Raw genomic sequence first — 27,717 nt, 5'->3', positions numbered from 1 at the left:
GAATTTATGATTCTGAGTGGAACAATAATGGGATTATTTTGCCTTGTGCATCATATATGCCTTGATTTTCTTTTCTTTTTACACAGTATGCATGACAGGTGATTAACAACATTAGCCTCTCTTGTGATGTTTTCAGTTTGCTACATCAAAAAGGGCAATTTTTTGTAATGATAGTTACACTGAGTTTGGCATCAATTTATCTCCGGGACAAGTTTTTTAGCATAGTTAACATCTCATGGGGTTGTGTTATCATCGTCAGTGTAGATGCAGTTCTCACCTATGTTCTGGCATATTTTGATAAAGCGTGTAATGTGTATTTATTAATTTTGTATGTTGAATAAACTTTGTGCTATTCTTCTATGATGTGTCTATCAGAGCCGTTCATTCTCATATATTTGTTTTTCAGAAAACTGGTCTCACGTTTTCTTGACAAAATCTTATGGTAACAGATTTTTACAAGTTCCTGTTTCTTATGCTCTGCTATGCACTAAAGTTGTCATGGATAGAAATTTGATCATTTCCTAACCATGTTTATTGGCTCTCTAATCCCCTCTAGTGGAAAAACTGTGCAGTGCCACCAGGATGCACAGAACAGATGGTCTGACCATCAACACAAACTTAAGGATTCATGCCTACAAAATTTCTGACCTTGTTCAACAGGTTCCAATGTGTATTTGTTGCAGCCAAGATTTGTTCCGTTTATGCTCAGCTACATATGACGATACTTGATAATCTGGCCTGTTAATGACATCAGCCATATACTCTCACATGATTTGTATCAGATCTGGCTCAGAATTACACATTTCTTAAGTGGAGGGATTCATTAAGACTGTTAAGACTTCAACGAAAAATAATGTCATATCAGAAAATCAGATTTTCTTTTTTCATCTGTGAACCTACTGTCTGACAATCCCGTATCAAAATCAATAATGAGATTACATTATAACTGAGTTATTTCTTCACTTACAAGAACAAAGAGTGCTTTTTGCTTGCAAACATAAGAAAAACTATTTAAGTATTAAAAACTGATGCAATACAAAATTTACAAGTTACAAGTGCTGAAATACTGTAGTTTCAATCCCAGATTGTCTTGTTGAGAAACAAAAACGGACACAGTTTATTTAAGGGGAATTTATTTGGCCTTCCTATGGCACAGTGTACATCAACATGTATGATACTTAAGGTTCTCTGTGGTTTATTGACAGAGACAACCTTGGTTGTCACCTCAAGTTTGAGGTGTAATAAGACAATGGATACCAAGAAGCACATTTCAAATTGTGTCAGAATGACATTTACAATATGTGGTCAGTGTGTGTGTAGTCCGTCACATCAACAGTAAAATAAAGCCAATAATACAGTAAAAACACACCAGCACCACTGTTTGGTGCTGTTCTAGGTTCCTTAAACCTGAAAAGTTAAAATTATCAAAATGTATGAACATGGTTTAATGCTGCTATATGAAAGGTAATGATGCAAAACAGTCACCAAATGGTACTGTACAGAGCACAACAAACATTTAACATAGCTTAAACAAAACAAAACATACACAAAAAAGGTCTTTTAAACATAAACGGTTTTCCATTCACAGTTGGATTTTCCCAAGTTGCTGGGGTGACACAAGCGCTCTACAAGTGCAAATGCGAGTACATGCGGAGAAGTTTCAAAAAAGTGCTTTGTCCATAAACAGTGACTGGCTATGTTACAGAAAATGTACAACTTTTACAGAAATGATATGAAATCAACCATAAAAATACAAAAAAGAAAAATTACAAACGATTGTAATTTCCTTGACTTGCTGAGATCTTGTAAATAGGACAAATTGCATGACAGTCATTGCAGTATTTGACATTTAGAGTTTATCTGTTTCTTTATTATAAGCACATCCTTTCAGTACAGTCAACTGGTTTTCTGTAGCAAGAAAATATATATATTTAGATATTTTTTTTCTATAAAAGATAAAGTAAAAAAGCAGCATATCTTTTAAATCTAACTCAGAGCAAATATATTCAGTGTGGGGACTTTGGTAAACAAAATGTATTGCTTAGGCATTTGTATGTACAGCATGTGCAGATGTTTTTTTCACATATTACAGCAAATCTATACTGACACAGCCTAATAAGTTATGGGAGCCATACATGTATTTACTGTGCATGGGCCACAGCACCCCCATCACAGGTAGAAACTGCATATTTACCATAAGCTGCCAGCTGGATACTTCAGTTTTATTCAAAGTGATATATATGATCTGTATTGCACACAGCCACAGGTGTCCTCTAGTCCACAGAGGAGCTATGCATACTGTAGTTTCATTGTTATCATTAACAACAGTATTATATTTTTTGCTGCACAAATGTTTCAAGCTTTATGATAATCCGTGCCGTACATTCCATCACTCTCATTGCCACCTCAGATGTGTATCTGTCATTAGGAATCTGTGGAAATGGCAGAAGATCAGGATAGCGAGTTCTAAGGCTGTCCACACCATATCCTTCCAAGATCTGAACATCATTGGCAAGGCCTGTTAAGTGGGAGTTATACTCCTCAACTTTTTGAGCTAGAGCAGTTGGTTTCACATCTTTGTCTGACTTTCCTCTGACTGCATAGTCAGCAGCTATCAGTGCAAGCTTTGCAGCAAGGTAACATTTGAAGCAAACCCACTCATTGGCATTTTTATGCAGATCATTACGAGCAGCCGAGTAGTTCGCTCTTGCTTGTCTTAGCCACCTGCGGGCTTCCACAGGGTTCCCAACTGTCTTGAAAGTAGGGGGCACAAAGAAACGGTGAGAGTGTGACGAACCTGCATAGCTTGTATGATGTTCCCTGAACTGTTGCCTTTCTGACTTGTGATTTGTTGCTTCTTGGTTCCATGATGAATAAAATCTTTGAAATGAGAACTTTTCTGACTGGAAACGGGATGATGATGTGGAATAGGATCTTCTGGAAGCTCTGTCTGTATTTTGCTGATCAGCCAAAGATTGTTTCTCCATTCTGTTGATTTCGTTCTGCAAGTGCTTAAAGACTTCTGTGGCAATGTCCAGATTCTCTGCATTTTTGTCCGGATGCCACTTGAGATAAAGTCGGCGGATTATTTTCTTTCTCTCTGTCTCTGGAAGCTTCCAGGCTTGTTCAACTACTAAGGTCACTTCTTTCAGAATCTCAGGCAATGCATGAAGCTTGATCTTTTTTGGTGACTGTTTTTGAGGGGGGGGTCTGAGGTTTTCCTTACCAGCAAAAAGAGGAGGGACCATTCGTAGACCAGAGGAATGACTGTTTGGACTTGTAGGAGTTGATGGGGCACTGGTGTCTCGCACGTGGGTACTTTCATCTTGTCTTGAGAATTTGTATAAGTCGAGGGAACTGACTATTTTGTACTCACTGTAACCAATGTCAATCTGGAAACATTTTCCAAGGAAACTAGTGTTTTCCTCCTCTTCTCTTTCTACTTCTTGAACAATGATGGCATATGTATAGGTAGGCTGGTAGGACCCATACATGTCTCCACCCTCAGAATCTACAAGATAACCCACATACTCTCCCGGATAAAATACATTCATGGGATCCATGAGGAGTGTGTGATGTATCTCAGCTGGTATAGGGGTTCCAGGGAGGGGTAGCTCAAGTTGTGAAGGCTCTGTTGAGTCATATTTAACCCCAAGGTTGTCCAGCTTCTCTGTGATTCTGTAGATGTCATTACATCCCAGCATGGCAATCAGATAGGATGTGTCTGAAATCAAGTTGTCTGTGGCAGACTTCAATGTCATTGCCAGTGCTAAGAGAAAATTAATATCTTTGCTGTCTGAGTGTTGAATGTAAAGGTGAATCACAGCTGTCCCATACCTCTTGAGGAAGGCTAGTGTTTCACTGCGGCTGTGTGGGATGGGACTACATCCCTTCACTCTTAATGTTGTCTGGAGTTTCTCAAAGCAAGAGACTTTCAATCCTTCACAAAGTGCTTTACAGAGACGTATGGCTTTTTCTTCATTGACAAGGTATGCGTTGTCATTCTCATGTTTCATTATTCTAATCAGTCCTGTGATAAACTGCTCTGATGACAGCAACAGTTGAAGGCGACCCTGAAGTGAGCAAAGAGCTCCAAACTGGCACATTTTTGGGGAATCCTCATCAAGTTGCTCTTCAAGAATGCTACTCAACAGTCTAGGCCTTAGTTTCTGCGGAAGTAGCATAATCAGCTTTGTGTGGAAGGAGTGATCTTTGCCCAGATAGCACTGGCTCATGTCCACAAGCATCTGAACTCCAACGTTACCTTGAATTCTGCTCTTGTAGTGTGGAGCATCATCAAACACCAAGCTACTGGATTTTGCTAATCTACCATCATGACTTGGCAGATAAAATGTCAAATCTCTGAGACTCTCAAGATCTTTGCGAATTTCCACAGGATCATTATGGAGAGACTTGAACAATCCTGAAACAACCCTTTTCACAGTTCTCATTTCATTTGGGTCAAGCTGCTTGCCCTCGGAACTTCTGTAAATTCGCCACAGCACTTCAACGTATTGTTTAGTTGACACAACGTCTTCTGTCCCAAGAAGTTTGAACAGTTGATGAAAGGTACCAAGTTCTAGAGGTAATTTGTACAAGTAGGGTTTGAAGTCAGATTCGTTGTCCAAATTAATGACAACCTCTTCAGGTTTCAGCAGTTTCCAGCCATCTTCAACCATGACAAAAGCCACCCCACGGAGCTGGTAACGGAAATCTCTTTTATCTGCATTAAGGAACTCGTAGGTGGACCTTAAAACTTTGTTCCTGGTTTTCACCATTTCATCATCTGGATTGGATATGTTGCAGATGTTCTTGCAGTTGCTTATGACTTTCTCCAACGGTGGGTCCAAGTTGACGCCTAACATGTTCAGCACTTGGTCAAGTTGTTCCTGTCCAGTGAGAGTGCTTCCTTCCTGGTCCGTTATGCTTGATGGTGTAGCTTTCTCTGGTAGAATTGGGCAAGATGTCCAAAGCAAGTGGATGATATCTGTTTGCTTGAATTTTGGATTTACCTGAGACCCACTGAAGCGAATCAGAGGAAGTGTACCAGTCATCTCTTGGAACTGCGAATGAAGCTTAATGAGTTCTTTGGGGGCTCTCTCGGGACACAGGAATGGTATCATTGAGAGCTCTTTGAGAAAAGTACCCTGGAACAAGTCTGTCCTCTCTTTGAAAATGTGGTTCAAGAGAACATCGACAATGGTTTGCACTTTTTCTTTGGTCCAGCTCTCTGTTTGGGCTTTGATGCTGACTTCTTTTGCAAACTGAAGAACTTGCTGCTGTGACACTTCATGCTTGAGACCAATATTTCTCAGAAAGGTTATCCACGAAGTGAGCATCAGTGTCCCATTCTTGGGTTTTGACACTTGCTCAATTTTCTTAAAAAAGTCACTTGGTATGAATGACTTTGCAGGTAGCATGACTTCAAAGACCTTCACTGTTTCATCATAGAAAAATTTGGTTGGCCTGAGTCTGTTCGAGTAGTCATAGATGAACATCAGTCCCTCCAATTTCTCATAGAGCTGATCCTTCATCTCGCATGATTCTTCCATTGACAAAAGTCTCTCCTTCAAGTTGACAATGTGTTCTACTTTGGCATCATAGGAAAGACTTTCAAACTTTGGCAGGAGATGTTGAAGGTAGATTTCTAAGTCATCAATTGGCATGCAGCCTAAGAAGGTGTACAGTTCTTTCAGCTGTGGATTATCTGCAAGAAAGGCAGAGGAGGCTGTGTGAGCCCATTTCTCAATGTCTGCAGTGGGAATACTTTTTGCAAGGACATAGCTTGCCCCATAGTTTGCAATGCTGATGTATCTCCCACTAACTGATTTAAAACATGGGAGCAGTTTTAGGCTCTGTGCATCCTGTTGTGTGAGGTTAGATAGGTTGCAGTTAAAATACAACAGGAGAGCCTCAAAGTCCTTGTCAGTCAGATTTGCTGCCTTGAATGCAGATGTCTGAATCATGTACTCTACAGCTTTCAGAACACTTGATGGATTTTCAATGTTTGCCGTGTGTTGTGCCAGAAAAGGCACGATGGGATTCTCTTTGACACATATTTTACTCACTGCAAGTTGAATGCACCCTGCTTTCATTAGGGTGTGAAAGACTTTGTCATTTTGGCCCTGTGGAAATATGGCTATGTTCATCAAACTCAGTGGCAAAAGCACATCATGCTCAGGGACAACTATCTTTTCTCTTGCCATAAATTTGATTCCAGGTAGCAAAGCCCAGTCTTTAAGAATGTCAAGCACCATGTCAAAGCTGGGTTTGATGTCCACCTGATCGTCCTTAACAGCAATATTCTCACTGATGAAGTTCCAAACATTCTTCAGCCAAGGTTCACTTGCAAAGGTGTCTCTCCACTTTACAGGGATCCTTGTTCGATACTCTCTTGGAAGAACAGACCCCAGTAAGTCACCAAAGCAGCTAATGTCAAAGATTTTTGCAACTCCTTCCTTCAAAAGGATGTTGCTGTACCTGATGTACAATGTGTTCATGAACATTTCTTTCCTTGATGAGATAAGCTCATGGTGTTGTGTCAGGAACTTTGGTCTCTTGGAATCAAACACCTGTAGCATGTTGTCCATTGTTATCAACAGAGGCAAACCCTCAATTCTGACTTCATTTACGTCTATATCTTTGAAGCAGTAGTCAACTACAAGCTTCAAGTTATGAACTAGCTTGTAGTTTGATTGTTGGAGACGGCAGGGGAGTTTTCCAACATGGCAAGATGTATCTGGTGATGAGAAAGTGTGAATGAAGTTGCGGACATCCTCTGGTGTCACATAACTGACTGGTATCCCTGCATCTTCCAAACAGAAGTAGAGATTTGCTGTCTCATCACAGCTGTGAACAAGGTTGAAACCAATATCCAGAAGCAAGGTTTTCAGCCTGTAGACATTTTCAGCCACAGATTTCCTTGAGGTGATGTTGTACTCTGTGTTTTTTAAGTGCTGAAGCTCATCTTGTAGCAGATTATCAAAAAAAGCTCTGCCTTTATTAGTAGTGGATGTATTCACCCACGAAATGTAAATGACAGAGTGCATGTCAGAGTTGTCCATGTGTGCTGCTCTAACAACAGGAAGCAGGCGCTTCAAGTCAGCATGGATACAGTTGTATACTGCTTTAACCAGGCAGTACCAATCTGGCTGTATATCAAGTCTGTTGACTGGGAAGAAGAACAGATATTTCCGCAATGTGTCTTTAACAACATGAAGCGGTGTTCCTTGTAGTATGGTCATGGTGGGATCAGGACCCGGGAAGTATCTACGCTTAAGTTGAATCAGCAGTTCCACACAGGCAGGAGCAATCAGTGATGTCATCAAATTGTTGTTCCAGTCGCTCCTTACCCCAACTCCATTGTCATCTCTCCATAGGTTTCTTCTTGCAGAGTCTAGGGCAAAATGCCCATTGACATGAAAAGGTAAGCCAGTTTCCAGTGAAAGGGGCAAAAAGCAAAAGGCTCTGTGGGGCTTTTTGTAGTTGTGGCTTACACATGCAGCTACCCCTCCACGTGGAAATAGAGTTATGTCTTCATTTTTGTGAGCTGAGACCACACCTTTTGAGACATTGTCAATGTTAGGGAAGCCAGATCGGTTGCAGATCATCCATGTGGTTAAATTTCCATCAGTGTCCTCTATGTCCATTGTGTAGGTTATTTGTTGGACTGGGATTGCAGCAAGCTGCTTCTTTTTGGTTACACTATCAATGACAGACGCATGAAACTGTTTGCGTTTTAGCCGATCACCATCAGTTATTTTGGCTGTCACAGAATAGAGCACTTTAAGTTCTCCAGATGCATGATCAATTTCACAGATTGATATTTTCTCCATGTGGTTAAGGAACATCAGAAGCTCGGCACCATCAGTTTTAAGCTTATCCAGAAGATTTTGTACCATTCTGTCTGATGCAGGAACAGAACTGATCTCTGAAATCTTTGCCATCTCTGGAGAGCGGATGGGGAATCTGAACATGGTGCTGCGTTCTAACTTAAAATGAGCTCCCAAGTAAAGGTTTAGAACATCTGAAAACTGAGATCTGAAGTCAGAGTCCAAGTCTCTAAACATTCTTCCAGGACTCACAGATGTAGCCCCAGGTGCATACTGTGCATGTGGATCAAAGATGCACAGAATGTCATTGTTTGATATGAAAGATGGGCAGTCAGTGATGTGATAGACAGAATTGAATCCTATGCCATACTGACCAGTTTTGCCTGGATTGGCCTCTTTTGTTCCTCTTCCGAGATTCTGTATACCTCTGATATCATCCTCTGTGAAAGGCTGGTTGTTATATACACAGAGGGCAGGGCCTTGCATTGGGATCCATTTATCATCAAATATTCTGTCTGTGGGGTGTATCCTTGAATCAAAAACAAAGTAGATTTCAGTGGCTTTGGCATCATCTGCATTTTGAAGCAGCTCTTTCAGCATTTCTTTTTCTGATGGGTAAGCATTGAGAATGCTTTTAATTCTGCTTGTGAGTTTTTCTTTCTGTCCAAACTCACTCCCAAGTGGAGTGAAGCAGACATTAGAGGCATACCTCTCCAAGGCTTTGTGACGTTTTGGGACTGCTCCTAATTTCACAGCAACCTCTCTTGGAATATCCCCGTGACAGTATTTCACAGAAGAGTCTCTGACTTTGATCCAAGGGCAGTCGTTGTAACACAGTGATTTTGATGGCTGCAATGTCAGACTGGAGTCAGGTAACAGAATCCCACCATAATTTGCCTGGCAGTATTCTTGGTTCTTGTCTCGTATCAAACTCCATATTCCTTCACTGATAATTCTGCGACATAGCTGGAAGTTCTCCTCGGTGAGTGTCCTTCGCCCACATTCTTGCTTCACAGTTTCAAGAACTGCTGAGAAATCCTCGACTGTGAAGCTGGGCTGTACCCCAACATTGTCAAAGAGCTCACGACAGCTGTTTCGGTATTTGTTTGGTAGCTGATAAAGATGTGGAGCTGCATCAAAATTCAAGTGGAATGCAACTTTGGAGGGACTGACATATGTGTTCTCCACCAGGATGGAACTGAATGCTTTCAGTTCCTCAGTTATCTGTCCTTTTGCATTTTCATCCTGTAGCATTTCCTCATGAAGAAACTTGTAACAGGCATTTGTTATGTTTTCCTGATACAGTGTAACACCATCAAATGACTGAGACAGTTTCTTGAGTTGACTGATGACCAGTCCAACTGCAGGCTTCCTTATTAGACCAAGACAATCTTTCACAGCCAATGACATTGTTCCACAACCTTTGAAAGATGGGGAATTCTCATTCAGGATTGGCTTCATCAGACACACTGTGTCCTGATGTTCAGTTGTGAAGAGTTCTCTAGCAGAGAACATTGTTGTTGGGGAAAAGCTGTTCCCATGCCATGGCAGTGAGAAGCCGGCAGGTCTTGTCAGGAATGGAAGGAACTTGATGTCCTGTAGCTTGTCTAAGAGTTCTGCTGCTCCAGGATCCCTCACCTTCAGTTTCTCATCGATGAGACTGAGTAGTATACTGCTACGAAAGCATGCAGCTATGTGATCATTTTCATTAAGATCAATCACAGATTGAGCACGTTCAGTCAGGTCCTCCCACGATAGATCATCTTTAACCATGCCTAACTGCACCAGCTTCACTAAACACACAGGGTTTAGGTAGTCTTTAGAAGTCCCTTCGGGAAATCTTCCATCATCAGTGTTGTAGAGTTTAGCAACTCTTCCCTCTGGGTGGATGAGCCTGGAGGGTAAAACCAGTTCCTTACTGGGGCCAGAACATGGGATACAAGGTGTAACCCTCAGGATTGATGCAAAATCTTCAAGTTTTTCATTCAAAACGTAATGCATTAGTGGATCTCGAAGGTCTTTGTCGATTTCCTGGATGTGAGGAAAAAAGACATCTGAAAAGAACTGCTTCTCTGTCACAGTGTTTTCCATCAACTTCCCTTTACATCCAGCATCATCAAATCCCTCCTTCACCCAATCAGGCAGCTCAACAGCACAGAGGTTTTGTGAGCCACTCTTCTTGAGGTATTTCAAGAATATCTTGAAAGCAGCAGGACCAATGTCTGGCCTACAGAGTAAGGCATCATCAAGGAATCTGACGTACTTGATTGACACCCAGGTTTTGCCGTCTGAGAAAACCTTTGCATGGTCACTGTCACCTCCTTTGGCTATTTCCTGGTAGACACCCTGGCTGATCAGCGTGAAGTCATCATGAACCTGACTTGGATCTGGCCATGCTGCATAATAGCTGTAGTCGAGCAGTTCTCCACTTTCAGCCATTGAACGTAGCATTGCGAGTGCTGCTAAATAGGCCTGGACAATGACATGTCTCATGAACACAGAATTCCACTGTCCTTTGGTGTCAGTCTTCCAGATCTCTTTGCGATTGGATGTTACAGCAAAGCAGCCATTAATATGAACTGGTAGGCCTGTTTTGATTCTGAGAGGTAAATAACAAAAGACCTCACCAATTGGTGTGGCATTTGTCTTCACTGTCCATTTACGATTCTCTTCTTCTGAGAGCAGAACAGCCACTCCTCCACAAGGCACTAGTCCAAGTCTTTTTCCGCTGTCACTGAGGGAAAACTTGAGTGCCTCAGTTACATCCATGCATGAGCAAATGAGCCAGTTGGTGACCTCGACCGCCTTTTGGGGCATTTCATCTGTGAGTCTTCTTGTCTGAATACCTTTGGCAGCCATTTCAAAGTACTGGTTAGGATCTTCCTCTGAACCTCTGAACAGTGGTGAGTGGAGATCAACAATGCGTTTGAACACATTATGAAACTCTTCCACCATAACACGTATGATGCACCCGGACTTGGGAACATCAGCAGGTACCTTGTTGGTGCTTGCTACTTTCTTCATAACCTTTGCTGCAGATTTTAAGATACTCAGAGGTCCATATGAGGCTTTGGAAGACCACACACTTTTGTTGATGGAGACAACATCTTGTGCTCCTGCTGGATTTATTTCCTCATATTTCAGGTATTTTAAGACCATACTTCCAACATGCTGAGTAAACAGAATGAACCGATGGCCACAAATACTGAACTCATCAACCAGGGAATAGATGTCCGTGGTGTTGTAGTACAGACTACTGATTTCACTTAGTGTGGCTTCCTGCTCTGTTCTGAATGGGAGTCTGAACAGTGTACCATTGTATTTGTACGGGGAATCCTGAGCTAGAGGAAGCTGACAATTGAAGACATTAATGAAAGGTTTGAACTGGTTGGGGAATTTTCTCAGCCTTCTCTGTTGTTTGCTCCAGTTGATTTTGATCCCTGGATTCGACCTGTCTCTGATGTGCTTGCTGATGTGATTGATGTTTGGATCAAACATGATCATGAACTCTCTGCTCATTATGATGGGGATATCAGTGATGTGATAAACTGAGTTGAAGCCCAAACCAAACTTTCCAACTTTGTCTGCTTCACATCTCTTCACTGATCCACCTAACCTTGTAATGTTCAGAAAGTCTGTGTCTGAGAATACAGAGTTGTTGAAAGACCACAACGAGGGCCCATGACAAACAGCCATACCAGGGTCCAGGAGATTCTCTCGAATGTCAGCGTTTTTTCTCATGTCAATGAGGAAACTGCACTCTGTTGCACTCGCATCATCAGCATTCTGGAGGAGCTCTTTAAAAATGTCTGCTACAGATGGATATTCCTCCAATATATTCTTTATTCTCACTGTTAGAGGCTCACGTTGGCCTGATTGTTCAAAGCCAAGGTTCTCTGGGTTTATCAACCTTGTGCTCAAACATGGCACCTTCAGCCACTCTGCAGTTTTCATGGGGATGTCATCGTGAACCAATATAATGGGCTCCGATGCATCTTCAAGTAAGTCATTCAAGTCGTCAACCTTGATGTCACAGTAGGTGCATTCATGAATTGGCTTCATTGCTAATTTGCTTGGGTCCTTGTAGCAAAGAATCGGCACATGCATGTCAGTATCTACAGGTATCTGACTGTTGTACATCCATCTCAGGATGTTGATTAATAGTATGATATCATGTTTGCTTTCCTCCTTGGTAATTTCCCCTTCACATCTTTGTTGGATGGTGCTGATGACTTGAAAAACATGGCTTGGGACAACCTCTTCAACTGAACCACAAAACTTGAAAAGCTTGTGAAACTTCCTAATTGTCTTTGGCAGGGAGTACAGGTAAGGCTGCAAGTCAAGGTCAGGGAGGGGCTTTAGGACTGTCTGGCCTGGTGATGAGAATGTCTTTCCTGTCCACACCCAATCAAAAGGCAGTGATTTCATTGCTTCTCTTGCATCCTCAAGATGAGCCTGCATGAAACCATAAATCTCAAACAAGATCTGCTGGAACTGATACCAGTCCTCTGTCGTGAATGCTTGAGATTTATGCCAGTCATTTACAGCTTTCAGGTGCTGTAACACTTGATCCACTTGTGGCTCTACAGTTAGTTTCAGTGCCTTCTTCATACCTGCAGATGTGTGTTCAACCAGTGCAACTGCAGATCCCACAAGCACTGCATGGGATATGTCACACATTTCAGACAAAGAGCAGATATTGAGAGTATCTCCAAACCAAGCAAGGGATTTAGGGTAAGTTGGAGGTCTTTCTTTGCAGACAGGTACCCATTTCAGTTTAAGCAATGATGTCTGAGCATCAGCTGATTTTACCAGCTTGGTTTGTCTGTTAAGTATTTGCAGGAGTGTTTTTGCCTTTTTGATTATGGAGTCCCATTCAGGTTCCTTGCTGCTTTGTAACTCCTCTATCTTCTTTGCCACTTTGAGTGCATCTTTTTCACTGAGCTGTACTTCATTTCTTAGTCCCAGTTGTCTGAGTGAATGAAGAATATCAGGGGAAGATGTGAATGTACTTGTGGGAAACCTGGTTTTCTCTTCCATGTAGAAGAGATTTTGTAAAATCTCCAGCTCAGGATCAAAAAGATCAGAGGCTTTGACTGACTTTCCACAAGGCAGCTGAATGAATTTAAGAGCAGCAAGCCATCCAATTACAGATGAGTTTTCATTTTTTAGAAATGCCAGATGCTTGAGTGCCCAAAGCATGATTTGCGTTATCTCATCTGTTGTGTAGAACCCCCTCTCAATATCCTGAATAATCATCTTCAAACATTCTGTTGTTTTCACTTGTTCTACATTTAGCATCTTGATGAGGCGGATTGATTCCTCATCACAGCAACCCACAAGATTTACAGATAATTTCACATCTGGTGGATACTTGGCTCTATGATGTAAAGCTCTAGCTCCTCTCAGAGAAGTAAATGCTGAGGTACCTCCAGAGCAGGCCCCCACTTTCTCAAAGATGGAAAGCTCAAGCAGGGTATGCTTTTCCCTCTCTGTAATGTCAGACAGTCCTGCGAGAAAGTTTCTGAGTGCAATCTTCTCTTTGACTGTAAAAGAAGAGACTAAGCTGGACAATCGTTGTGTTGACAATCTATCCATAATTTGCAGGAGCATACCAGGAGAGGAAGGATGGATGTAATTCTTTAGCAGAGGGTGCTGCAAACATGAATCCATCTTTTTTATCACTACTCCTCCAAGCTTTTCCATGATGTCAAGAAGGTTTCCAGAAAGCGGTGCCTCCTCCTCATCCACAAGAATTATGGGGGATGGAGTTTTGAGACGCAGAAGCATAACTACGTCCATGCTTTCCTCAAGTGGCACAAGTGGGATCAAAGGCATGTCTTCAAAGGTACTTAGGTCATCAGCAAAATTTATGTAGAGATGCTTCCAAATCATCTTCAGCCAGGAAACTGTAGGATGCTTCAACTCTCTGTTTCCTGGTTCCCACTGGACAATGAAGTCTCTAGATGGCCAGGCTGTTGATAGGATATCCTTGATGAGTCGAGCTGATCGTTCAGGGTTCAGCACTTGTAGCTGAGTACATGGTCTTCCTGTTCAAATAACAGGGAAAATTTAATTAGCCTCAGTTATTATTATATACTTTGCTAAACGTTAACTACAAAAGCTGACAAAGTTAGGTTTGTTCTTGTTATTGCATGATGCAGCAGTCTGAACATGAAAGTTTTGCTTCACTGAGGTATGACAAGGTGCAACAGGCTTTTTCTTAGGGCAGATGTTATGTCAAGCCGACGGCACAACAGATGATTGACAGTTCTCTAAAGCCTTTCTAAAATTGCAAAACACTGTGGGCTGTCACTTGCCTTCAATCAACTACCATTTTAAAACTGCAAAAACATTGCAGCCGTTTTGGAAATAACTGTCAAAACTGTCTTAACAATCGACTTAAGTCAGTTTCTAAATGAATTACAGAGCAATCCTACACAAACAAGAATCACTTCATTTAAATACTATATAATAAATTGTATAAATAGTAAGTATGTGCATACTCAACATGTATGACTTAAAGCAATATTGCAGGATATATTGCTGACGTAAGCCATGCAAATACACTTGCACAAACCATGTTCTGTACACTCGCACACTCGCACACACACAGACACACAGTTACACCAAAATCCTTGATCCCATTCTTATCATTTCTGTGTGAGGGAAACCATTTTTAAAAGAGAATAACTACTAAAACATTGTAAGTCATAAAGTGCACCATGAAACACTGCAGGAAACCTTTATCAAATTATATGTTGGAATGATAATGAGTGAATGTTTTTCACTGATTGGACACAAACTAAATATGTGTGGTTGTTTTTGTACTTCTCATATCAGTGAGAGTTTTCTGACTGTAGTTACCATGGTGCTCATTTCTAATCATGCATTAGTTTATGTTAATAGTAGCAAGGTTCAAAACTAAACACACTGAAAAACCTACCTGAGCACCCCCAAAGATACTGTTGCACTGTAATTCAAGTGACATTTTTAGAGTTCTGGGATGAATTGCACCCTGTATCTCTGTACTAATTAAATTTAAAAAATAAAGAAAAAATAACATTTTAATATCTACAAATGCATAGGCCTTTTTCACAGCAGACATTTTGACTTGTCTTAGTTGGAAAAACACAGTTGTAACTAATAACACTAATGATGGCTGTGTTCTGCTTAAGTCTTTCACATCAGTATATGATGCTAAATTATTTCATCCTGTCTCAACTTAATGAACAGTTTGGAAAAATAGGTGCTGTGGAGAGTGAGTAAGAGAGTGAGTCAGGGGGTGGGAAACGGGAGATCAGGTGATAACTCCAAAGCTCCATAGTGGTCCTCTAACATCATCTACAGGGGTGGGGCCAGTGTGGGCAGGAGAGTACAGATTTGTAACAGATATGGGATGCATCTGAAAATTAAGATACTGTAGACACTATGTAAATGACTGTACAAAATGAGTGGAAATATTATTGTATGTGTCTTAAAAAATCCCACATCCATACAAAAATAATAAAAATCCACATTGTTGCAGTATTCTCTGAGTCTTTCATTTTACAGGACAAATCTGTTACTCAGCATATTTCTCCTGCCTGGCTCACTGCCTTCGTCATAATCATGGTGGTGTATGGCAGTGAGTGCACTTAGGATCTGATCTTGTGGATCGAATGGAATGTGTAGCACAAAAACAACTCTTCCAGGAATCAGCTCACCAGCAATCATGCTCACCCTCCTAAATTATCTATCAGCAGCACCAGATTGTATGCCTTGCTGGCACTGCAGGAGAGTAAGGTGACCCAGCATCACTCTACATGGCTGAAGTCACATAACCCACATAGCCATCACTGGCACAGTAAGGATTTTTCTGTTTCAGTTTGACTTCATACATTTTATACTTAACTATAAATCATACTTTCCATAGTTGCCCCTAAAGAGCTAAACCACAGATTTTTAGGAACAGCTTTACTGTCAGATATTGTTAAGATAACAAATAAACTGGTCAACATATTTTATAATACTAAAGTCTCCTCCTTAGATCCAAGGATATTTACACATATTTTTTTTGTGATGCAGATTATATATACTAACTATGTTACATTACCTCTGCTTTTGGCCGCTTTCTTCAAACTGTCCATTACTGAAGGTTTGATGCTCTCCAATATGAACCGACCCTCAAGTCCTGGAAACAGAGACCTTAGGACAAGGAAGAAGAAAAAAAGGTGACAAATTTTGCAAATTCAATTCTACATGCAAGTGTTTTTTTAGTCAGTGTATTTTTATGTACATGTGTTTTACTGCTGAATAATTTCCATATACATGGCTGGATGCTGTCATTGATCTAGTCATTTGATATCTGGCCATTCAGTGTAATATAACTGAGAAAAAACAATACATTTCGATGACGTTTGTGTAAAAGACAAACATCTGAATACTAAGAAGGTACACCGAGGGCCAAATTGATGTGCATAAAAAGACAGCGAAATTTGCACAATGGCTGTCATTCAATTTGTGGTTTCAATTTGCATGTAATTACTGTCTGATTTTCAAAGGAAGAAGCAACGCCAGCAGCTAATCATGTAATCAACCACAACTTCTCCATTTGAAGTGATCCTTCAGGCGGATGCATCGTTTTTAAACTGGTCTAAAATATAAAATATTCAAATAAATAACTGCTGCAGTTCACTTCAGGTTGAAAAACTAATTTGTATTGATTGCACCCATTAAAATCAGTTTTGAAGTCAAAGGCAAATGTACATTAAGGTTTGGAATGGATAATGATTTTTGGAGTCATTAAACTATCAAATAGTTTATACGACTTTCGTCTTGTCTTTGTATTTTATCTTGTTTTTAACCTGTGTGGATGTGATGTAGTTCATCGGGTACTGTAGCAAGAAGGTGTCTCGTGCCACTGTAATGTGCATTCAACAGGGAGTGCTTTATAATAGTCATCATGAAAGTGTTAAGATAAGTGTGTCTTAAGACAAGTGTGCGTCTCTGTGCGTATACGAGCAGGGAAAGGAGGGTCTACGAAGAACAGTTCCCAGTGAATATCAAATGTTTTTGCTTGAAATGCCAATCGCTGAATTACTGGAGACTAAAGACTTGATGTAATTTGGTCAGTGTCAAGTCAATTGTAAAAGCTTAGTTGAAACAGACTGTCTTTGCGACTCAGTGCACTGGAAATACATTATTTCACTTTATCTCTACCTGGGGTATTCTTCAGATGCAATGTAAATGGAATCCTTTTCACTGACAGAGGACGAAAACATTGTAAATGTCTCATCTTGCAGTGGCAGCAGCTCCAGTCCAATCAGGTCGCTGTAATTGCCGTCACTAAGTGCAAACTCCAGCAGCAGCAGCTTCTCGTTTGAGGGACCTTTGTGTTTGTACTTCCTGATCACCTGCCGCAACAAAGATGGAGTCACCTTCTTCACTTCAGTGGACTCAGTCATGTAGGCAGTCAAGACAAAGTCCACAGCCACAGGCACCCTTGCCACCTGCATTCCTGAGCTTTGGAGGTAGTTGATCACAGTCTCTGAAATGTCCTTGTCTGTGTCCAGCTCTGAGAACACAGCCTGGTCCACCTGGATCCAGCTCTCACTGAGGGAATAGATTACTTGCTGCTGCAGTAAATCATTAAACAGCGGCTGGAGGATGGGTTTCCAGCGGGACTTGACCTGCTTAGGGTCTGGCCAGGCCCCATAGGTCCCTGTGGGGGACAGCGGAAAGTCTTGGTCCTTTTTTGTCTCAACCCTTTTGATAGCCTCAATGATAAGCGTGAAGTACGCCCTCGGGATGACAGTGATTATAAGCAGCTCATTCCACAAGGCCGCTGGATCCCTCCACTGGTCCACTTCCCGCCACTTGATACTCCTACGATTGTCTGTGAGACCGAAGAAGCCACTGACATGAACTGGAAGCCCTGTCTCACTCTCCTCTCCAGGGGGAAGGGGAAGGAAGCAAAAAGCTCGTCCTGAGAAACCAGATGTGGCACCTTTGTCTTCCTTGTTAATCAGGGTAAGAGGCAGAGCGATGCCAATAGTAGGCATGAACTTCAAATCATCTGCCAGAGAGTCCAACTCAGCACACATTCCTCTGCCCCCAACTCCATTACAAACCAGCCATGTCATCCTCTGAAGCTCTTTAGCTGTTTCATCCTGAGTCTCTATGTTGACCTGGTAAGTGACACATGTGATGGTGGAGCTGAGAACACCGTTGCTGTAGCTGTCTATAGCCTGACCCAGTGTTTTCAGCGCGTTCGGTCTTTCTAACTTGTCATCGGTATTCTCTGTTGCTGTGACCTGAAACAACATGCGTTCTGTACCATCTGACTCACGCACATGCAAGGAAATCTTCTGAACACTCTTGAGGAACAGGAGCACTGTGTCTGCATCCACTTTGAAAGACTCAAAGAGCTCCAAAACCTTTTCTTTGTTGTAAATGTTGCCACTAAGCTGCGAGGGTTTCAGCCGCAGCGGGAAGCGGAACAATGTTCCAGGAAAGCTGCCATCCTGAATGGTTTTCTCAGAGCTCCCAAACATCCCGATGTAGGGAGCAAACTGGTCAGCCAGTTCTGTGATCTCCTTAATATCTGTCTTCAAGTTCCAACACTGTCCAGACTCATTCACTCCAAACAAGGTCTGATGAGGGTCCAGCATGGCAATCTGGTCTCCACTGAATATACTGGGAACATCTAAAAATTGAGAAGAAAACTATTCATTAAAACTTAAACATGCTGTTAATTCTATATTGTGTTTTAAATGACAACTTCAATGTTTACAGTTTTCATTTCAAGTCATGCTAAAATGCCAAACATTCCCTGCTTCCAGCTTTTCCAATGTGAGGATTCACTGCTTTTTTTGTGTTATGTATCATTGTAAACTGAATATCTTTGGATTTTGTGCAGGCATGTCATCCTGGGCTTTTTTAAATATTTTGTTGCCCTACTACATGAGGAAACAGGCTATACTGTAAGAAACTATGTATACAAATATGTATGAATATATGTGGAATATATGTCTAAATATGTATGAAATATCTATGTATATAAACTATTTGATAAAAGAAATTATAATTAGCATTTCCGGACAGTCCTCACCTGTAACATGGTACACAGAATTGAAGCCAATCCCAAATCGTCCAACTTTCAAAGGATCCTCTCTCTTCCTGCTCCTCGCAATTTCCTGAATCCCATTCCAGTCTTCCACAGTGAACACAGCATCATTGTAGACATACAATGCTGTACCTGCAATACAGGAAGTTAAAACCAGGTCAGCAAAAACAAATCCTGACAATATGAAAATGCATATTCAGTAAAGGTACAGTGTAATAATGTATCATATTAATAATCCCTGTAACAAATGTATTTGTCTTTTCCCTTTTGCCTGCTCACAGAGAGGTCAGAGGAGAGGATCACCTCCAGAACACCTGCTTAACGACACGTAAGCATACAGACTGTTGCCAACACAAGGGCTTATGTCCTCCAATTAAAAAAGACTACCACTGATCACTGGACTATCCTGGGGTGCTTAGTTGTTTACTGTAACTACTCACCTTGATGCTGAGCCATGTCAGGCGACCACAGTGACTCCACTCCATACTCTGTCTCATCGTACATGAACTTGACTTCTGTGGCTCCAGCATCCTCAGCATTTTGAATCAACTCCTTCAAAATAAAATGCAAAAAATACATTTGTGAAGGCAGGGAAGAAATGCAATTTACACGATGACATCATCTTATTTGGTGGATGCTTTTATCCAAAAAGCACTGCAGTAAAATGAGCACATTATTAGAGTGGATGGCCCCAGTGGGACGTCATCCCTTTGCCCCTGCAATGCTGCTACCATGTATGGTAATATAGCTGATGCCAGCAAGTAAAGCCAAAATAAAACTATGCCCTTTGTTTTTGCACAAGCTTGACATATTTTCTCACTCCAAATCCCATGTCATCTGTGTTACTGACTGTAGCCTTTGTCTGGGAGAAATTTTGACCATGACAGCCTGTCAACACAATAATTAAAAGAGAGGCAATTGTACTAAGAATAAAAACATTTTTTTCCTGTTTGAGAGAATTGTATCAGGTCAACATCCACAAAACAATGATGCTAAATGCATTTAATGTCTGAGAAAAATGTGAAATAACAATGTTGCGTGACACTTACTTTCAGAATCTGCCCACCTTCAGGATACCTCCTCAGAATATCTTTCAGAAATTCAACGAGTGGCGGCGTAGTCTGTCCAAACCTCCCTGTAAGAGCCAAGCTGAGTAAGCCTCAGTGTTATAAGACTTGGTTATTTTGCAAATATGTGGTGGTTGCAACCCTACCTCCCCCTTTAAGCCCTCTTCCCTCCAGTGTGACAGATACTTCTGGGCTTCCTGCAGGCACCAAAGTCCTGATCTGCACACTGTCATCCAGCTAGGAGGGGTTGATACAGGGGCAAAGCATAATTTAACACACCACAAAACTGTCTTATTAAGGAAATCAAATTATTTGAATGATCTGGTCTGTTATGTAGAGAAAAAGTCCTGTGGAAATGTACAGAAACCAAAAAACAAATTAAGCACTGACTCCACAAAAACTAATTCAATACAAAGTTATTCAGCTCATCAAAGTAATTGCTTTTGTGTTTATTGACTGTCCTGCACCGTGTCAGAATAATATTATTATGACAGATATCGCGAACAATGAAAAAATTAATTCTGTCATAAACTCTATTTTATTACTCCATGTGCTCATAAAACAGTCTGAAAGCCAACTACAACTGACATGTTTATGACAACTATTAACAGACTTATTATTCCTCCTATCAAGCTTAATGTATCATCAGTCTCTCACTCCGGCAACTGTTAAACCTTTTGGGTTGTATTATTGCACATATTAGTGTGACAGTCTTTTCCTGGTGCATCTTTCAGAATCGATGCAGCGGGGAGCCAGAGTTGGGACGGGGCCGAATACTGCTGCTGCCGCTGTTTGAGGCCTTTCAAGGTGACACTGTGACCCACTGCACTCAGCAGTCTTCTTTGCACATCATCATGCTGCCTGGCAAACTGAGCTCTGCATAAGCAAAACCCTCAGTCATCATCCTAATCATGGTCACTGCACCGTTCAATAATCATTTATACAGTTCAGGATGGATGATTTTCAGCCTTAATGTCATATTAATGTTTAATTCATAATTTGGGACAAACAAAGAGGTTACAAGCTGTAGTAGTAGTCGTACTTCCTTCATGTTGATGTCTGTGTGGAATTGTGGCCAAATTCAGTACACTAGTTTAAAGTGTTTTTCCACATTTGGCTTCTGGACTGAATGTTTTATTTCATTTGAGAGCACCCACAGGCTTTTACAATGAAGAATGCCTTTGAAACTCACAGAGAACAAGCTTAACTTTCCTTTCAGTTTCTCCTAAAGCACATACCACTCCTCAGCTAAGTACAGTGTCTGGCACGAGGCCTCCTCCATCAGACTACTGCACATTATTAACTGCATCAGGCACAGCAGGAACACAACTTGAGCTTCAGACTTACATCTGGAGGGCACAACGGAAAGCCAGAACAGAATTCAGGACTAAAGTATTCCTTTTATTTAAAACTCTTGACCTTGTGTGTTTATTTTGTATTAGTTTGTGGGTGTGGCTTGCAGCTAATTTCTGCGTATGAGATCAGGGGGGCTGCCATGCACTGACCACCACCTGGTGCTTTCCATCAGCTGAGCCCTAAGAGGGGGGATCACTGACACAGCCATCACATACTACCACACAAGAGCCATACAGTACGTTTATCTGCTGAAAAAGTAACCAATTCATCACATTAACACGACTGACATACCTGTTTGATGCAAAATAAGATTTTTTACAGCATGTAAGGTAATTAGCAAGACCTTAATTTATAAAACAGTACAGGCAGCAAACAGCTGCATTTTGTTCAGTACACTGTGGCCATGAGGTGCCGTGTCATGTTGCCCACAGTATGAGTCAGATTATTTGACTGCAGCCATCCGAGCTGATAATGTGTTCAGGACCACTGCATTACTCTGTGGGAATCTAACAAAGGCCTGCAGTAAAGATGACAGAAGATAAGATTACACAAGTTAAGATAGATAGATAAATAGATAGATAGATATCATATGACCATCACCATGCTCAAATCAATCATAAGATCAATAACAAAACAGAAAGGATTCAATTCATTATTCACAGTGACAACAAATTAAACCTGTGAGGGGGAAACTTGGCTCACAGCATCCCAACAATGAAGGTACTGTTAATGGTTTAGATCAGGATCACATCATTTGTCCTGCAGCTATGGCACAGGATCATCCAAAAAAGAAAGAGACCTCGCTTATTCCTCCTGTGTCTCTGTAAAGTCATTGGTAAAATGTGACAGAAACACAGAACAACTCCAATATTTAGTTAGCCAAGAAGACGAAGATGATAATAATAATAACAATGACATTAACAATACAGTACCACTCCTAGGACTGAGTCCCTACTTAACGACATACTTCAAAATCTAGACGTCTGTGTTTTGTCTTCACTTTGGATAAAAAAGGTCAGTTTCTTCTTTGATCTACCATCCACCATCCATTATTGTTATGACTGGAAATACTTTAGCAAAGCCTTCCAATACATGAGGAAACAATGAACAAGCAACCCAAAAATAAGAAACATTAAACAGGCATCTTTCCTAATAATTAACTAATAACCTAAAACTCACCACTCTCCCATTGTGAGTCAGCCGTTGCTCTTTGACAGGCAGGTTTGTCTCTTCGTAGAGCAGCTGTTTGACATCTTGAACAGATGTTAAAGGAGAGACCTGGTAGGACCTCAGGCCAATGTACTCATGACGAACTGTCACCCATGGCAAACTAAAGAAAACAGAGGGAAATTTTGTTTGAGGTTTGAGTAAAATCTTTGTGTACACACTGAAATTTCTGTGCGGTGTGGGTTCTTTTTGCATTTTTGCCTTTATTTGATAGTGACAGTAAAGACACAGACAGGAAACACAGACACAGACAAACACTCAGAATCAAACAGGAATGTTTATGGTACGCTATGAGTCTTCACCACTAGGCTGACAGGGTGCATAAAGATTGATTACTTTTGTTCAAATAATGTTTCATATTCTTCTGATGGAGTCTTCTGTGCATGTACAGTATTAAGTTGAGGCTTTTTTTGTTTTCAAAACATGTACAACACTTCTGATTGGAGCTCTCCACCATGCATGCATTGACGAGACTAGATCGCCACTGTGGAGAAAAGGACGTGTCAAATTATTCTCAACTTGAGGACATGAGAGTCTTGCTTACTGCTATTATTGATCAAAGTTTAGGTTAGGAAGAAACATGATAATGGACACCTCACCAGGTCCATCTGTTAGTGGTCCATTAGCGCATTAGTAGATTTTGACTTTGAGCTCAGTTTACCTTCATATTCAGCCTGCAGGCTTACTGCACTGCACTGCACTGCACTGCAGTGCAGGGCAATGTGTTGACTGAACCCATTCTCAAAAGAATTGTGCCTTTTCCCATCTGAATCCCTCCAGCCTCTGCCTCCATGACACTACCATTGGCTACCACCCTCTTCAGCATGAACCGTGCTGCTATTTAAGGGACCAGCATGGGTGTTTTACTTATGTAAGGCAAACACAGAAGTTAGCCTGTCAACATATTAACAGCAATAATGCTAAATATTCTTGCTTATTCAGCAGCAGGGCACTGGACCCACGCAGCCAAGTCCACAGTGGTGCATTCACGGGAGCTGGAGTGGGTGTGGCAGCCAGCACGGGAAAAGCTCCTCAGCCCATACAAACCATACTGGACCAGTATTTACAGCATGAAGACATACAGACCGACACATTACAGACGGGAGTGAGCCTGGAAAGTGCCCTCTCTTTCTCGTTCTGAACATACCAGCCAGTGTAGAGTACAGTACCTAACCGTCAAGATGATAGTAATGTTAGCAGGAATATTTTACAGCAAGCATTAAACTTACCACGGGTGTGGACAGTTGGCCATGTCGTTGCTGCTAAGTGTCCAACCACACACACAGTCATCGGACTATCTTCTGCACCGAGCGCAGGAATACTCCACCCGGGAGACGGCTGTCGCAAAACAAGCGAACCGTTATTTTCCTCAAAACACCTGCCTGTTCTGCATAACTATGCGACAAACACATAGCAACCCGAGTATGGTGATATATACGAGACAAGACAACACATAAAATCAATATGTTGTTGTGACTGTGGCTAAGAGGCTTTGTTTGAACCGTTTGTAGCCGGTGCCGGGTGCTTCGTTTAGCCTCTTTAGGATGGTGATCCCAGCAAAGCCCACTCACTTGAATGTGTCCAGCGCGCGCCGCTAACGGTCCTCTGATGCATTTCACTGCAGTCTGTGTTCCTGGAAACAATAACATCAACAATAGCAAGTGACATGGTTGTTTGCCTCCATCAACATACTGACTCCTTCAAAGGCGATGTTCTATTAATAATGAATTGGACTGCGCGTGAGAGCAAAAACTGTTGAGACGAAGCGAGAGGCTTCTCTCCCTCTTACTTCCGTTTCGCCTTAAGTCCCATCAGGCGGACTCAACGGTCTCAACTACCTCTCCTGCCTTTTCTGTGGGAGTCTCCAATGATGTGTCACAGAAAACATTTAATTCATATTTTCTTCGAGGGGTTTATTTGGTACTCCGTAAGCTTCTGCTAATTCTGTAATACTAAAACAGACTGGAACGAAGCAATAGTTTTCTCTTGCGCATGCGTAGTAGCTAATATATGGTATTCAAATTCAAAACATTCTTGTAGGTTAAGTATTAATTGTGGCTTACTTTAGCTGGCTGTCTATATTTTAAATACTATTAATGCGTACACTCATGTACACTAACATACACATGAAGCGAGTTTAGCGTCGTACAGTTAAAGTCTCAGAGATGAAGAACCAGGGAGCTTCACTCTGCGCTGCTCCACTGTACTGGCCCAGTGTTCCGGAAGTAAAACTATTGATATTACATTGATGAATGAGTGACTGGCAGTTGGCTCGAGTTGGCTCGGATGGGCTTGAAACCATCCTTTCAAACAATGGCCATCTGTGCGGCAAAGGGTCAGGTCGATTGGTAGAATTTTAAGATGCATTAATTGATTTTTTCCCCCCTTGCCTCTTGAACACTCCCGGCTGAAAAATACTGTCCAATATATAACTATTAATAAAAGTTGGTCTGGCTGACATGGCAGTAAACAGTTTCTTATTTCCACATCCAGCAGACAAGGAGCAATATTAGCACTACTAGCTGCTTACTCCATATCCCCTCTCCTTTCAGATCCACTCTCCGCCAACTCTTGAGGGAAATATGCAGCTTAATAACATTAGTTTAATACAATTATAAACTGCTCTGATAGGCCTCCTGTTTGGTGCTCTGGCAGGTCATTTCATTTACAGGAGGAACAATTTTTTCCACAAGTGAAATCAAGGTGATTATAAAATGGAAATAGTAATGTAAACAGGATGAAAATATTGTAGGGGGACACATAATAATAATCTTTAGATTACATTTATTCATTTTGATTGATTAGAATTAAACCTAGTGGCGAACTCCAGACTCCTAGCCTACTGTTTTACTCATACTCGTCATGGTGCCCAGTTTTATTTTACTCTTTATAGGCTAATTCAAATGAATGCTGTAACTAGGCTTAACAACAAAACCAAGTAAGGCCTGTGCTATTTAAAATGACATTACACCCAGGGTCAAGTACCTTGTTCTTTGTGTAGGTGGCACTGCAGGTTACAAGTGTGATGACTCCCAAACACATTCCCACTGGTGACTGCTTGCAGCTGCATTACTTTGATTAGCCGGAGTGGCTGATACTACTGAATTCTGGGACTTGTAGTCTCACAGCAATGGGCTCAGACGCCAGCACACTGCAGTCGAAGATGCGCACGTCAACTTTGTAGACGAGAATCAGTGGCTGAGGTTGGATTTCTCCCCGGAAATCTGATCAGCCGCATTTTTTAAGGCCCATGATGAAAACATACACACTGCATTAAACAATACATTCATAAATTCTTTGGTCCATTCATTTTGGTTTATTGCTGACTATCGAGAGACTGATCTGACAGTAATATCTGATGCACAGACCATGTAAACTCTCTCTAATGGATTGAAATCATCTTGAGTGTGGTGCAGTGCTTTTTGACAAAACCAGCAGGGTTACAGAGAAAAGTGACATCATCAAAGTCAAGGACTCCCATCACCTTAAAATATGAACTGCTCTCAGTGGCATCTTCTTGGGTTTCCCGAAGACACGTACTCAATCTGCCCTTCGCAGAAACAGCTCTATAGTATAATAATCCCTTATTTTTCACAAAGCAGTACAAAAGGACTCAACTGACATATGCAAAAATACGTCAGACTTACCAGAGTTCAACGCCTCCCGCCGCCCACGACTATATTAGAGACTTTCCCTTAAGACTCATTTACATCATGTAGAGAGCTGTTGCATAGAAAGATGCCTTGTTTTGTAATCTTAAAATATCCTTACAGCTAAAATAGTTTCCCCAGTGCCCTTTCGCCCCAGTAGCCTACATCTTAATGCCGCATTGGAGAGAGAGAGGGATACTCACGTTAGGAAAGCAGCATGCTGGCAGCAGCATCAGTGCAGCACCTCCGTCCTGTCCTCTGCATCACAGCGGAGGGATGAGCTTTCCTTTAAATCACTGCACAAATACAATGATTTCAACTCTTAAGGGATGGTTGTTTGAATGGGATGACCTCAAAATGAAACATCTAATCGTCGTGAGCACCTCTGGACAGTTTCATACTGCAGGTTTTAACGCACAGGTCTCTTAAAGCGACAGCTTCTTCTGAATGAAGCTCCGATGGGACACAGCAGCAAATATGGGATGGGCGAACAGAACAGAATAAGAGTTTACTTGCCACGAGACATTATGTGTGAAATATGCAAAAATATGATATAATAGTTAATAGAATAGATACATATACTGACATTGTGAGTAGAATAGAATAATCAACTGCATATACGAATAGAATAGAATAGAATAGAACAGAATAGAATAGATAGAGTCATAGACTGTGAAACAAAACAGGAGTCTACTTGCCACAGAACATTATGTATGAAGTATGCAAAAGTATGATATAATACTTAACAGTATAGATACAATAGTATAGAGCAAAATCATAGACTGCATATATGAATAGAATAGAATAGAATAGAATAGAATAGAATAGAATAGAATAGAATAGAAGGCCACCTGGCACGGAACACAAGAAATGTGCAAGAAATACAATATATAGAAATAAGAGCAAATAGTAAAAAATAATGTCCATACACCTCTTAATGGCAGAGCTGTTCAATATGCTTCCTAGCAGATGACAGTACATACACACAACACCAAACTTTCAGCAACATTCAATCAACCAACAAACCATGACACCAGCCTCCCAGTAGATGGGGACAACGGCAAAGCTTGAATCTCCTGCTGTAAGAGGGAGAAGCCTTGACTGTAGTACCACACTCTCACAGATAGATGGCTGGTGTCTCAGAGGTGCAGGTCTCTAATCTATACATTTGACCTCAACACAGTGGAAATGAACACATACAGTAGAAACATTAACAGGAAATATACGAATATTTTTATGGCCACTTCTACAATGTGAAACAATTGTTCTATGATTTCATAAAAAACAAACAAAATATGATTACATTTATTATGACATATATTTTAGCCATAAATTATTATCATAATCAGAGATTTCTTGCATGCTGCATTATACAGGAAGCAGCTTGAATATTTATATTCCACGACAGGCGAGTAAGAAACAGCTAATTGCATTTGTGAAGTAGAAGCTGATTTCTTGGAATTGATATGCAACATGTC

The 27,717-nt window shown here is 41.1% G+C and overlaps 1 protein-coding gene across 2 annotated transcripts; it reads right to left on the bottom strand.

Moving 5' to 3' along the window:
• Nucleotides 1-1,125: 1,125 nt before the first annotated feature.
• On the bottom strand, nucleotides 1,126-26,662 carry sacs (sacsin molecular chaperone). 2 transcript variants are annotated; one of them, XM_076734638.1, is made up of 12 exons: nucleotides 26,443-26,662; nucleotides 24,161-24,222; nucleotides 23,819-23,927; nucleotides 22,542-22,692; nucleotides 20,153-20,243; nucleotides 19,989-20,074; nucleotides 19,380-19,491; nucleotides 18,925-19,071; nucleotides 17,034-18,519; nucleotides 15,928-16,019; nucleotides 14,779-14,805; nucleotides 1,126-13,882 (listed from the first exon to the last, which is right to left on the bottom strand). In XM_076734638.1, exons 3-12 carry the CDS (start codon nucleotides 23,839-23,841, stop codon nucleotides 2,331-2,333), a joined length of 13,767 nt encoding a protein of 4,588 aa, XP_076590753.1. In that variant the 5' UTR covers nucleotides 23,842-23,927; nucleotides 24,161-24,222; nucleotides 26,443-26,662; the 3' UTR covers nucleotides 1,126-2,330. The 2 variants fall into 2 exon arrangements, with proteins under 2 accessions (XP_076590753.1, XP_076590754.1); XM_076734639.1 differs by lacking the exon at nucleotides 14,779-14,805.
• Nucleotides 26,663-27,717: the final 1,055 nt, after the last annotated feature.

Source organism: Chaetodon auriga, chromosome 7 (assembly GCF_051107435.1).
Source record: "Chaetodon auriga isolate fChaAug3 chromosome 7, fChaAug3.hap1, whole genome shotgun sequence".
Classification (NCBI taxonomy): Eukaryota; Metazoa; Chordata; class Actinopteri; order Chaetodontiformes; family Chaetodontidae; genus Chaetodon; species Chaetodon auriga.
The sequence above is the reverse complement of the archived record's forward strand: the minus strand, read 5'-3'. Positions and strand labels throughout refer to the sequence as shown.